The sequence below is a fragment of the Bombina bombina genome, chromosome 2, assembly GCF_027579735.1.
Source record: "Bombina bombina isolate aBomBom1 chromosome 2, aBomBom1.pri, whole genome shotgun sequence".
In the NCBI taxonomy this organism is placed as follows: Eukaryota; Metazoa; Chordata; class Amphibia; order Anura; family Bombinatoridae; genus Bombina; species Bombina bombina.
The window spans coordinates 807,386,275-807,400,747 of record NC_069500.1 but is presented as its reverse complement, the minus strand read 5'-3'; the positions used below and the strand labels follow the sequence as shown (position 1 = coordinate 807,400,747).

Sequence of the window (14,473 nt, the reverse complement as noted above, 5' to 3'; positions counted from 1 at the left end):
TGGTAACCAACTCTTCCAGTTTTGCTTTTAATCTTAGCTGAGAGCTTGCAATTGAGTGCTGGACTTTCTCTGTGTGTTGTATTAATTTATTTTCTAATTTTCCCTATGGGTATTGCACTCAGACTTGTCTGGGGTTAACTGCCTGGGACTCTGGGAACAGCACAGCTTCCTGAGAGTGCTATTGTGCACCTAGGGCTGAGCATGTTGCAGGGTCATAGGATGTGTACCCAGTCCAGTCTGAGAGTGCAGTCCCCTTCTGTGTTTTGTATATGTCTAGGGAGATTACATAAGTCTGTGAACCCATGACTTGTTCCCAGTTTGTTTGATCGAGAGCTTGCATTTGTATGACTGTATTAGGGACCCAGCTTTTGGGAGAGACCTTGACGTGGTACCTGGGCTTGTCTCATTTGGCCAGATGCGGTAACTTACTCTTCCAGTTTTGCTTTCAATCTTAGCTGAGAGCTTGTAAGCGAGTGCTGGACTTTCTCTGTGTGTTGTAGACATATATACAGTATATGTATATATACACAATATACAAATAAATGATATTAATAATAATATATGGGTGTAACACTTTATTTTATGTAGTATTTATGTAGTTTTTGGTGCACTTTTTTTAACCCTTTTTTAACCCTTTAATTGAGGTCTTCAGCTGTGCTAACCCGATGAGTGCAAATTCTGTTTGCGCTCGAGCGCACCTGTTTAGCTTCATCTTGTTATATTGCTTATCGTGTCCCATGCTAACAATAGTGTACCCCTTGTAACCTAGCCTAATATCAGTAGAGGTAAAGCAGCATGTTGATTGTTTAGGCATTACATATATGGTATTAAAAATGACTTATGGTCCTCCTACTTTTGAATAAAAAGGGTTATAAATTCACATGATAATTATTGCCTCTTTGTAAATCAGTGAATATTCAGTGCAATTTTTGGGCACCAGTTTTCAAGAAGAAGATTCTAGAACTGGAAAAAGTGCAGAGGATGGTGGCAAAATTAATTTGGACAATTGAAGGTTTGAGTAATGAAGAAGGTTGGAAAGGTTACTATTATTTACATGGGAAATATAGGTGGTTCAGAGGGAATATAATTATATTATACACATATATACAGGACCTATAAAAGCAATTATCAGTTCACCTGACAATAGGACTGTACAAAGGACAAGAGGTCACTGAAACTTGAGGAACAGAGATTCCACCTACAGCAGTGTAAGGTGTTCTTTACAGTAAGGATATTGGGGCCCATTTATCAAGCTCTGAACGGAGCTTGAAGGGCCAGAAACACCAGTTATGAAGCAGCGGTCTAAAGACCACTGCTCCATAACCCTGTCCGCCTACTCTGATGAGGCGGACAGGAATCGCCGGAAATCAACCAGATCGAGTACGATCGGGTTGATTGACACCTCCCTGCTGGCGGCTGATTAGCCGCGAGTCAGCAGGGGGCGGCACTGCACCAGCAGCTCTTGTGAGCTGCTGGTGCAATGTTAAATGCGGAGAGCGTATTGCTCTCCGCATTCAGCGAGGTCTTGCGGACCTGATCCGCACTGTCGGATCAGGTCCGCAAGACCTTTGATAAATAGGCCCCACTGAATTAATTGTTTAATAATATACAGGACAGTTTAAGTTGACAGCTTGTTGATACAAGGAGAAATCTGATTTCCATTTTGGAGTCAAGAGGAAATTTGTTTTAATTTGAAGTTTTTGTCTTCTTTTGAACAGTAGTAACAACAAGGATAAGTGAAAGGATGAACTTGGTAGACGTGTGTCTTTTTTCAACCTATATTACTATAAATTATGTCCCCAATGCATATTTTCCTCAGAAGCCACTTCTACAAGCTGAAGGATCTTAACATCATTTTAGGGGGGGTGCTAAGACTGGCAAACCAAAACGCCAGTGCTTTTGATCAAATGGAATATCACATTACATTAGCATGCCCATAGGAAAACATGCTCCAAATTTGCAGAAAAGAAAGATAAAAGGGTTTGAGTAATCTTGCAGGAAGTAGATTTGGATTCTTGGTGACCTTACTAGTTTACAATTTTGAGTATTGATAAGTACTAACAGTACTATCACAGGGTCAGTACTAATTTTGTTCAATGTTTTCCTTTTATACAGTTGTTTTTAAGAATGTATTACTTACTTCCAGATCCCCAGATATATTTGCTCCAGCCAAGATTCCTGTGGCTGCAGGAAAGAAGATTGAAAAGACGGAGAAGAAGGTTTCATCACGAAAATCAGGCCCAAAGTTCTCAACAAAGATGGCAGCTGTTACAAATCAAACAAGAAATAGTTAATGTAGAGCATAAACAGGACAAAAATGGTTTCTATGTGTGTGTGTGTATCTCACAGTAAACTTCATTATGTGTCTGTGTGTATGTATCCAGACTCAAATGTCAAAATAAGAGTATTGCATTAAAAAGTAATACATTTTTATTGGAGTAGCATTCTCTAACAAAAGCAAAATGTATGCATACCTGATCAAGGAATTTTGTTCATGGTAATGAGAGTCCAGAAGCTATCACTCCTGGGATTCAACCCCGGACCACTCGGAAGAGGTAGAGATTCCCAACATACCAAGAGCTTTTAATCATTACCACCTCTCTGATATTCCAGTCTAATGTATAGCCAAGAAAGGAACAAACTAGGAAGGAAGGTAGGAAAGGACAAAGCAGGGAAAATGAGGGGCAAACTACAACTGCCGCCAATCAAAATAAAATGGGCAGGTCTCGTGGACTTTCAGCAACATTAAAGAAATTAATTTGTCACGTAAGCATACATTTTGTTTTATTTTATAAGTTGGTGAGAGTCCACAAGCCATTACTCTTGGGATCTAATACACAAGCTGTCCACAAGTAAACGGGCAGGACAAAAAGTAAAGGAAGGCACCTAATGACCAGACTCTGTGGCTTGAAGGACTTTCCTGCCAAAAGAGGCCCAAAAAACGTCTAGAACAAATTAGAGAAAATATGCAAAAAAGACCAAGTTGCAGTCTTACTAATTCTAAGTTCTAAAAAAAGCCCCACTGGCTGTAATGTGTTATGGAGCAGACTTTGCCATTTCCCAAAAAACTTTGTGTATCAAGTGTGCAGTAAGTCATGCAGCAATGGCAGCAAATTGTAAATATGTACGTATATGACTATATACATATATATTTATGTGTTAATATGTGAATATGCAAATATTAACACAAAAAATATATATATATATATGTACAGTATATTTACAGGAGAGAAACAGTTCCAATAGAGCGCAATGTAATAGCACTTTTCAGTGCCGCTTTTTTTCTAAAACCCCGCACCACCAACTTTAAACCCTCATAACTGCTTTTTGCAGTTATTTGTTTAAAAAATAAAGACGCTACTATCTTTATTTTTTAATAAAGTATATTACACTGGGTTTTGGGGGCATTTGATGAACATTAATAAAATTAACCAGAGATCTGATCTCTGGTTAAATTTATAAGCGCTAATTGCTACCACAAGCTTGCGGTAGCAATAACCAGCCACTTGTAATGGCTGGTTATTTATTGCACACGCTCGATAAATTAGCGCACCACTTGTAATCTAGCCCATTGTAAGGAAATATACAAAAAAACAAACAAAAAAAAACAAACAATTAATATTAACCATACAGCTTACGGTATCTATTACTCGAAATTTCATGTATCACATTCACCTCAAGGTTATGGATTTCCTATGGTATACAAATATAACAGTGCAATCACAAGTAATCAAAAGGGTGGTGAAAGTTAAGCTAAACGGTGATCATTGTTTGAGAGAGATATCAGGCAAGATCGCCAACAGTCATATCATGAAGGCCCTATGTATGTTCACTCAGTCTAATTTACCCATTTTAACATAATATGTTTTTTTCCAATTTAAGGGTTGTTGTTACTTACTGTTTCAATTCAAGGAGGGATGAACTATTTGTTGTTTTCCAATATCGAGGAATTAAGAGTTTAGCACTGTTGAACATTATTTTAAATAAGATGAGTTTGTAATTGCATTTTATGTGAGGGAGATAGTTGAACATGAAAACCAATGGATTAGAGCAGTGCTTTCCAAACTGTGTGTCGGGACACACTAGTGCAGTGTGTAGGTGTGTCCCTGCTTCAGCACAAATTTTTTGTAATTTTTTTTTTTTTTTTTGTTTTCTGACTTTCCGCCTGCCTGCTACGCATATCACATGGTTGACTCGTGATTGATACCTAGGGGGACACAGATCATCTTAACCTATTGGCGCAGCTCAGTGGGAACTGAAACTATTCCCATTGGCGGCACATTGGCTCCTGACTGCACATGTAGTCTCCTTAATTTGCTTGTGACTGCATGTGTAGTCAGGGAGTGGGAGAGCAGTGTGTTTACAGCGCGGGCAGTAGTCAATCGGACTCACCAAGCTCTGAGGGCGGCAGCTTAAATGCTGAGCTGAAGTCAGTGGGGGTTTTTTGCAGCTAGCTCCCAGTAGTGCATTGCTGCTCCTGCTCTTGATATATGGATAGGAAGTGGAAGCTTAAGAAATGCTTGATGATGAAATGCGAGTGTGTTCATCCCATCAACCTCATACATCCCATTAAAATATCAAGTAGCTATTGGTGTTATTAAACTTTTTTTTAATTCTTGCACATACATACTGCTACTTGTAAATACATTTCATTATTATATAATTCATGTATGTGTCCGTATCTCTTAAAACAAGTTAGTAATTCAGTTGTACTAGCAAAAAGGAGGTTAAACTGTGTCGCAAAATGATGTAGGTCTAAAAAGTGTGTCACCAACATAAAAAGTTTGGAAAACTCTGGATTAGAGTCAAAGTGAAAGCCCAATCTTGATTTCATCTGATAGATAACCTGGAACCAATAAGACTGGAGCACCCTGCAATCCCACTAAATGTGACTAAGTGTACCCTCCTCTCCACATTCTCTCCAACACAAGCTTGAGACCATAGAATAGACAGCTTTAAGGCGTGCTGGTGTCAAGTACCATCTCATCCACAGTTTGAAATTGGTTTAGAAAGTAGAAACTGAAATGGAGGATTTTTTGGTGGAGAGAATTTTTCTTGCTATTGTTCTTTTGTGATACCTATTTGAACCTCTTTACTCCATAAGGAAGCGTAAGAGTTTGAGACGTGATGTCTAGCAGAAGTTTGTAGAAAATTGAGATAGTTCTTTTTAATATAAAAAGTTTAAAAGATAATGTCTCAAAATGTGTTAGTGGTCTGTATAGGTTCCTTTTATCCGGATTGGTAGAAATATAATGATGTAGATGAAAATAGGAGAGCCAAGAATTCAAAAGGCATCGAAAAGTCTCCTTCAATATGTTTTAAAGGTATCTCCGAAACACTGGACCAGATAACAAGTGGAGCATAAACGTTTGCGCACAAGCGATAAGGGGTTTATCGCGGGTGTTTGCATTCATCTGGCTTACCGCTGGTATTACAAGTTGAAAGAAAATGCGATCGCTTGAGCGCAATTGTGATTTACTCTAGAATGAACCCTATCTAATAAAAATTATTTAAAAAAAATATTGCACATTAAAGTTATAAGTGCTCAACGATAGAAGGTCTCAGGTGTTAGGGGGAAAAAGTCATGCAAAGGGCTTTAACATATACATGTCTAAATATGTATGTGTGTGTGTATATATATATATATATATATATATATATATATATATATATATATATATATATATATATATATATATATATGTGTGTGTGTGTACATATGTTTTTATTTATTTATATGTGTATATATGTATTTACAGGCATATATACACAAACAAACACATAAATAGATATGTCCACATATATATATATATATACATATATACGGTATATAAGTGCATTGAAACCCTTTGCAGTTAAGTAGATGAAAACATGAAAAATCAGATTTAGGCAATATTCAAATTTATTAAAGTTTTATAGTGTGTATTTACTGTAAATATTTAACATTCCAATGTTCTGCACATAGCAGAATATGTTCTATGCATTTATAACTATATATTCCTATATATATCTGTATATATCTATACCTATACAGGTGAAACTCAAAAAATTTTAATATTGTGCAAAAGTTCATTTATTTCACTAATGCAACTTAAAAGGTGAAACTAATATATGAGATAGACTCATTACATGCAAAGCAAGATAGTTCAAGTTGTGATTTGTCATAATTGTGATGATTATGGCTTACAGCTCATGAAAACCCAAATCCACAATCTCAGAAAATTAGAATATTGTGAAAAGGTGCAATATTCTAGGCTCAAAGTGTCCCACTCTAATAAACTAATTGAGCCATAACACCTGCAAAGGGTTCCTGAGCCTTTAAATGGTCTCTCAGTCTGGTTCAGTAGGAATCTCAATCATGGGAAAGACTGCTGACCTGACAGTTGTGCAGAAAACCATCATTGACACCCTCCATAAGGAGGGAAAGCCTCAAAAGGTAATTGCAAAATAAGCTGGATGTTCCCAAAGTGCTGTATCAAAGCACATTAATAGAAAGTTATGTTGAAGGGAAAAGTGTGGAAGAAAAAGGTGCACAAGCAGCAGGGATGACCGCAGCCTGGAGAGGATTGTCAGGAAAAGGCCATTCAAAAGTGTTGGAGACTTTCACAAGAGCCACCACACACAGACGGATCCTGGACATGGGCTTCAAATGTCGTATTCCTCTTTTCAAGCCACTCCTGAACAACAAACAACGTTAAAAGTGTCTTACCTGGGCTAAAGAAAAACAGACCTGGTCTGTTGCTCAGTGGTCCAAAGTCCTCTTTCTGATGAGAGCAAATTATGCATCTCATTTGGAAACCAAGGACCCAGAGTATGGAGGAAGAATGGAGAGGCACACACTGCAAGATGCTTGAAGTCCAGTGTGAAGTTTCCACAGTCTGTGTTGATTTGGGGAACTATGTCATCTGCTGGTGTTCGTCCCCTATGCTTCATTAAGTCCAGGGTCAACGCAGCCGTCTACCAGGAGATTTTGGAGCACTTCATGCTTCCTTCCACAGACGAGTTCTATGGGGATGCTGACTTCATTTTCCAGCAGGACTTGGCACCTGCCCACACTGCCAAAAGCACCAAAACCTGGTTCAATGACAGTGGGATTACTGTGCTTGATTGGCCAGCAAATTAGTCTGAACTGAACCCCATAGAGAATCTATGGGGCATTGCCAAGAGAAAGATGAGAGATATGAGACCGAACAATGCAGAAGAGCTGAAGGCCGCTATTGAAGCATCCTGGTCTTCCATAACACCTCAGCAGTGCCACAGGCTGATAGCTTCCATGCCACGCAGCATTGAGGCAGTAATTGCTGCAAAAGGGGCCCAAACCAAGTACTGAGTACATACAGTATGTATGCTTATACTTTTCAGAGGTCCGATATTGTTCTACAGGTATGTACAATCCTTGTTTTATTGATTGCATGTAATAATCTAATTTTATGAGATTGTGGATTTGGGGTTTTCATGAGCTGTAAGCCATAATCATCACAATTATGACAAATCAAGGCTTGAACTATCTTGCTTTGCATGTAATGAGTCTATCTCATATATTAGTTTCACCTTTTAAGTTGCATTAGTGAAATAAATGAACTTTTGCACGATATTCTAATTTTTCGAGTTTCACCTGTATATATAGGTATAGATTTATATTGTACAAAAAAAATTATATATATATGTAGAAATATGTATTTATAAATAAATAGAACATATTCTGTTATGTGAAAAACATTAGAATGTGAAATATTTTGACGTTGAGTTAGTGCACATGAGAATATGCAATTGGGTTTGCGCGAGAATGGAGTGTTTTTTTCCACATTTTTTTCTCCATTGACTTCTATGGAGGAATACGTAAACGTGCATGCAATATTGTAAGTTCGGCTTTTTGCTCTCATCGGGTTAGCACGCAAGCGAATACAGTTTACTTTCAACTCATAATACGAGTGCAACCTGATGTGTGCAACAAGCTTACTTCTAACACAGTTAATGCTCAATTGGGCCCTTTAGTTATGGGGCTATGGGTTATATAATCTTCCATTTTAATTCTTGCCATTAAGAGCAGTATTTATCAAAGCAATTGCGCCTACAAATCAACATATGACTGAATCCTCTGAATTATTAATGTAAATTGGGCAAGTCTGACTATACATTCCTCTCACTTCATTCACGTTCCCAAAGGCACACCAGTGCCCTTAAAAAAGGGTTAAATTTGCATTTCCTAGAGTCCATCTTAGCATTTTACGCCTTTGGAGAACGCAAAGTTCTCCTACAATTACGCGCATAGGAGAACAGCATTAGAAATCATCATGTCTTTGAGCTTGTGTCGTGATCAAATCTATTATTGATGGAGTACTTTCTGATTCTACCAGGTCTATCTTTGGCTATATACATATGCCAAATATAGAATGCCAAACTGCCTCACAAAGAACGAAAATTTCATTATAAATTTGAATGTGTTATGGTTACAAAGGATCATTATTATAACAAAGTTAAATTAAAATTGTATTGTGGTAATGTTTGATAGTATCACCAAAATTAATGCGCAGATTTGCCCCATGTAAAACTCAAATGTGATGGATGACTTGAAGAGGGCAAAAAATACTACCTAACAAAACATGGGTTTGAAATGATAAATTATGAGAACGTACTTATTTCACGTGGAGAAATTCATCATAATTCACTCTAGCTCACCTTCCAAACAATGCAAATTAATATGTGCAATTTTTAAAAAGAAATTTGTGCGCACCGGTGCGCCTCTCCAAGGGCGAGCTGCAAAGAACTCAGAGGAAAAATAAAGGAGAGTTCTCCTAGCCCTTAATCAATCTAACCTTAAATGTGGAAATATAGTGTTCCTATTGCCCAATAAAGGTGTAAGAGGGGATGGAATTGAAGATAGAGTATGATAGTTTCGAAGCACTGTAGCCCACACACGCAAGGTTTCAGAAATAAGAGGGTTGGAAGATATTTTATCAGTTCTATCTTTTTTATTTAACCAGCATTGAGTATCAATGTTATTGATTTGTAATAAGTCCTCCTCCAGGCCTACCCTCCAGTGTTAAAATACGAGATAAGTGGAGGCATAATAGTAAAATATATTGTTCGGGTCTTCCAACCCACTTAATCAGGATACTTTCTTATCTGAGTCCAGTTTCTATTTACCCCCTATGAGATGACTGTGAAATTCAATACATTAAATTTTGTATTAATCTAGGAGGGTATCCTCTCAGTTTAAACCTCTCACCCTTTTCTTTGAGTCTAGTTAAAGGGTTATAAATCTTTGTAGACTGCCATTTAAAAAAAAAAAAAAAAGGAATTACAATCATGACTATATATTTTTGCAAATCCACTTTTTTTCAAACGAAGCTTCTAAATATGTAACATTAATATATATTTTTATCCAAAAATCTGCTGCAATGACAGCCCAGAAATGTAGGCAGAACTTTCCCAAAGTTCACAAAAGCGCTTCCTCCAATCCCACTGCAGTAGGCAGAGTCTAATTATAATATTAGTCATAAAACGTTTAATAGGTGTTAATTGCAGACTGGAATATTATTATATAATCTTTTTAAATATACAAAAAAATCATCTGAGTTTACCATCCCTTTAAAAGCAGGGATTCATCTTTAACAATTCCTTTAAGGAAGGGCGGGGCAAACATACTTTGTACAGAAAAGTAACAGCTCCTATTATCCCTTTAACTACAATTGTATTACAATTTCTTGCTATACATTTAGTTTTTTTAATTCAAATAGGCACTCATCTTATGAATTAAAAAACAAAGCAGAACATCAACCAAACTAATATGCATTGTTTAATTGTAAGAATTGTGACTAGACTTAAGGCCCATATCTGCTGCTGATATAGTAAGTGGTACATAAGAATCTTAGAGACAAACCAATAGGTTTATGTGCGTGAACTTAAAGGGACATTAAACCCACATTTTTTCTTTCATGATTTAGAAACAACATTCAATTTTAAAAAATCTTTTGAATTTACTTCTATTTTCTAAATTGCTTCATTCTCTTGATATCCCTTGCTGAACAGCATATCTAGATAGGCTCAGTAGCCGCTGATTGGTGGCTGCACATAAAAGCCTTGTCTGATTGGCTCACTAATGTGCATTGCTATTTCTACAAAAAAGGATATCTAAAGAATGAAGCAAATTAGATAACAGAAGTAAATTGGAATGTTGTTTAAAATTGTATTCTCCACCTGAATCATGAAAGAAAAATGTTGGGTTTATTGTCCCTTTAATTTTTTCATTTTAAGACTAATATATAGGTGAAGGTGGCCTTCTACGTCTATCTGGCAAGATAACAGAAGAATGACAATTTGTAAAGCATACAGATCAGATCAACGTAATATAAATAGTCAACATTCTTACCTGAGCACATGTGAATCAATTATCACCTACTTTACTTGTCCCATCTGTACTCAGGTACAGATTTTCTGGCTTGTACATAGTAATTTAAGGCACGTTATTGAAGATCACTTAAAAAGCAAATACCACATATGCCCACTGTCCACATTGTATTGGGGCAGCTACCTTGGTAGTTAAAAAACCCTTTGGATTTCTTATCATCATCAGCTTTAATGAAGGTTCCAATGAAAAAGTTCCCCACCGCAATAAGCAGGATCCCAAGCAGAGTTACTTGTGCCTACAAAATAAAATGCATTCGTTATCCAACACTGACAAAGTTCTCATCACTAGCACAACAACAATACAGTATACACATGTAATTTCAATGACTGAAATCTCTCCGCTTTAGTGAGATTATCTAAGAAGTCTCGTCAGTACTGAGGTCCCTCAAAGAATTTTAGAAAGGCAAATTTTAGCTTGAGAGATGTTTGTCTCACTATGCAAAGTCCTGGATGTGAGGAAGAGACACCCACAAAACAATATGATGCTAAAAGAAAAAAAAAAGATTTATCTCCATGTCAGCGAGTTTTTAAACATTGGCCCTGCCTCTTACACAAAAGAGAACTCACCTGTAGTATATAAGCATAATCTCAATGCACAAAACATTATTTTTCTTCTCAAATAACAGTTTTTTGTCTCCCTAAATGTAAAACATGACTCCTTAAAGCAGTAATCTAGAATTAATCACATACTCTGTTGTATATGGAAGAATTCAACTACATCTCACTAACAAGGCCCAACAGGAATGGACATGCATTTGGAGCTGACTATGGGGCCTATTTAACAAATGTCTGTCCGACATGATCCGATCAGCGGATCATGTCCGACAGACATCGCTGAATGCGGAGAGCAATTTGCTCTCCGCATTCACCATTGCACCAGCAGCTCTTGTGAACTGCTGGTGCAACGCCGCTAGCATGGGGTCTCAATCGTATTCGATCGAGTGATTTACCGCAATCTCTGTCCGCCTCCTCAGAGCAGACGGACAGGTTATGGAGCAGCTTCATAACTGGTGTTTCTGGCAAGTCTGAAGGCTCGCCATATGGAGCTTGATAAATGGGCCCCTATATATCTCTTCCAGAAAATTTTTCATGGTTTTGTATGGCTGAACTGTCAGGCCTCCCAAAATTTTCCTGATAAAATCCAGGACTAGAGGTCTTAAGTGGGTGCAGTCTGTGGGTTGAACCATGATGGGTAGGAGTTTAGATACAGGTGTTGTGAGGTGTGATATGGAGTCATGGAAGTCTGGGCGTGGCTAGGCAGTCTGTGTCCAGAAACCAGGACATATATAAAGTAGAAGAGCTGTCTGAGGGATACCGGCCAGAGCTCCCAAACTTTGACTTTCATGCATTATGTGTGACAGCTGTGATTTACGTCCATATTGGACTGCATTATGAATAGGCCCCAACACACAGAACAATTGGTGTTTTATTAACTTAGTTATACAACAGATCACAGTGAAAAAGTCCATCAAAATTAACCGTTACAGCATGTATATATATATATAAAAATATACACACACCAATAAATATAAGGATTTAGAGTAGGACCAGTCGAATTGGGGCACCTTGTAAGTGGTGACTGGCTAAGCAAAATATGGCCATATTGTGTGACTAAGTTCCCAATATTATTTAAAAAAAGATAGTTGTCTCTTGATGTATATGCAGGCAATTTTTTGCAGCAGTAAAAAATATGTTGTGCTTTTGAAAATGGATGTGCGCTGATACCTCTTTGTTTGTGTAATTACTGGGTCATATTGGCAGCACTCCCAGATGTTGATTTAAACTTTTTGTAAGGTGTGCTAAAAAACCAAATTTTGTATTTGTATTTAAAATTACCAGGGAGACTGACCATCTCCCATTGGTTTAAGCACCCCACCCAAGTTCAGGTGTGCTCATTACAGTGTTAAAGAGTTGTGAATAAAAAGCCAGGGAGTCTCATTCTATTATGAAGAGTAAAAACAGGAATGTTTCAGCCCTCTGTGGCAAAAGGATTTAGAGTAGGACCAGTCGAATTGGGGCACCTTGTAAGTGGTGACTGGCTAAGCAAAATATGGCCATATTGTGTGACTAAGTTCCCAATATTATTTAAAAAAAGATAGTTGTCTCTTGATGTATATGCAGGCAATTTTTTGCAGCAGTAAAAAATATGTTGTGCTTTTGAAAATGGATGTGCGCTGATACCTCTTTGTTTGTGTAATTACTGGGTCATATTGGCAGCACTCCCAGATGTTGATTTAAACTTTTTGTAAGGTGTGCTAAAAAACCAAATTTTGTATTTGTATATATATATATATATATATATATATATATATATATATATATATATATATATATATATATATATATATAAATAGACACTCATACAACTGACAAGTGAACTAATAAGGTGGAGACAGCTTATTAAAAAATGTTGCTTTTACCAATATATAAATAGTATTAAACATATAAATATTAAATAGTATTTATTTTTTTCTTTGAAAAGCTGCAAAACAAATTAAAATTATAAAGCAAATCCTTTTAATCCAGTCTGGCAGGAAGTCAGCTCACCTTCAAAAAGAATTTACAAACCCTTTCTGGAACCTATTTAATTAATGCTAATTGCAGTCAGGCTAGAATTAAACTAGGACTCTGTTTCAGCAGACAGGCATTTAAGTGCTACAGTGTAAAGGGTTTGCTCTGCTTTATATGTATTGTAGTCAGATTATACAATTATACACTGTCTAAAACTTGATTATGATATAGAAGAGTTTCCATATAGCTGCTAATATAATAACATAATGGATTTATACTCAGGTATTAATATTGATTACAAAAGCCCAAGGATTCAAAACTAGTAGCCATTAACAGAACAGACAAGCCAATGAGATCTACTATAAACTGCTTTGTATCTCTATTCATATAGGCGCTTATCATATTCACTAGGGGTGGAACTACCATTGGTGTAGCAGTTGCAGTGGCACCAGGGCCCAAAAGCTAGAGGGGGCCCATAACAGCCATCCTTTACATAGGCGTATGCAGAATGTGTACAATCCTAATGCAGGTGAGTCTTTTATTAGTGCAGGTTGTATGTCCATTTATCTATCCTCAAAATTATAATACAGAGCAGAATGTATATTATTACTTTTGCTTTCTACTGAGTTACCTTTGGGCGGTCCCAACAAAATCTTGCACCAGGGTCCTCTGTTGAGTAGGTCAGCTACTGATACTCACATATATTTCCAATAACCCAAATGTGTTTACAATGAAATGCTAGCTTAACATAACAAACATAGATTTCAACAGAACTAATAATAATGGCTGTCATTGAAGTCCACATTACAGACTTGAGTCTTTGAGAAAGCTCCTGGAACAGCATGAGACCCGTGAGAGTTGTCTTAGAACAGGGTCAGTGTAGGTCACCATTTTGGTATCTATATTGTGCAATTAAAATGTTCTTAAAGGGACATTAAACACTTTGAGAGATGTTTCTAACGGGACATTAAACACTTTGATGCCCCTGTTTCAGCGCAAGCCTTAAATACCACTGCTCTATAACCTGTCCGCTGTCTCTGAGGCTGCGGTCTTAAATCCGCCCAATCCTATATGATCGGGTTGATTGACACCCCCTGCTAGTGGCTGATTGGCCGTGAATCTGCAGGGGGCAGCATTGCACAAGCAGTTCATCGATAAATGCCGACAGCATACACCCTCGGCATTTATCATTGCACTGCTGGTGTAATATTGCCCCCTAGCCGCTAGCAGGGGGTGTCAATCAACCCGATCATATTCGATCGGGTTGATTTCTGTCGATTTCTGTCCGCCACCTCAGAGCACGAGGACAGGTTATGGAGTAGCGGTCTTTAGGCTCGCCGGAAACGGTCATACGGAGCTTGATAAATATACGCCTATATGTTTTACTATTGAAATTTAATCCTGACTAAGCACCCTGGTTGTTGACTACCTGGCAGTGAGAGTGCAGATACTTGTGGGATTTATATATATATATATATATATATATATATACACAGTATATATAAAACTTTTGGGATATACATTCATTATTTATTTTGTCCCCCTTTCCTAT

General features: G+C 37.2%; 1 protein-coding gene across 1 annotated transcript in view; it reads right to left on the bottom strand.

Annotated features, from left to right (window-relative positions):
- Positions 1-14,473, bottom strand: part of LOC128647309 (solute carrier family 12 member 2-like) — a 415,312-nt gene that overhangs the window by 153,504 nt on the left and 247,335 nt on the right. Inside the window, exons 8-9 of the mRNA XM_053700093.1 lie at positions 10,535-10,646; positions 2,141-2,265 (exon numbers count right to left, since the gene is read on the bottom strand). Coding sequence (XP_053556068.1) covers positions 2,141-2,265; positions 10,535-10,646 — 237 coding nt within the window. The remainder of the gene's footprint in view (positions 1-2,140; positions 2,266-10,534; positions 10,647-14,473) is intronic.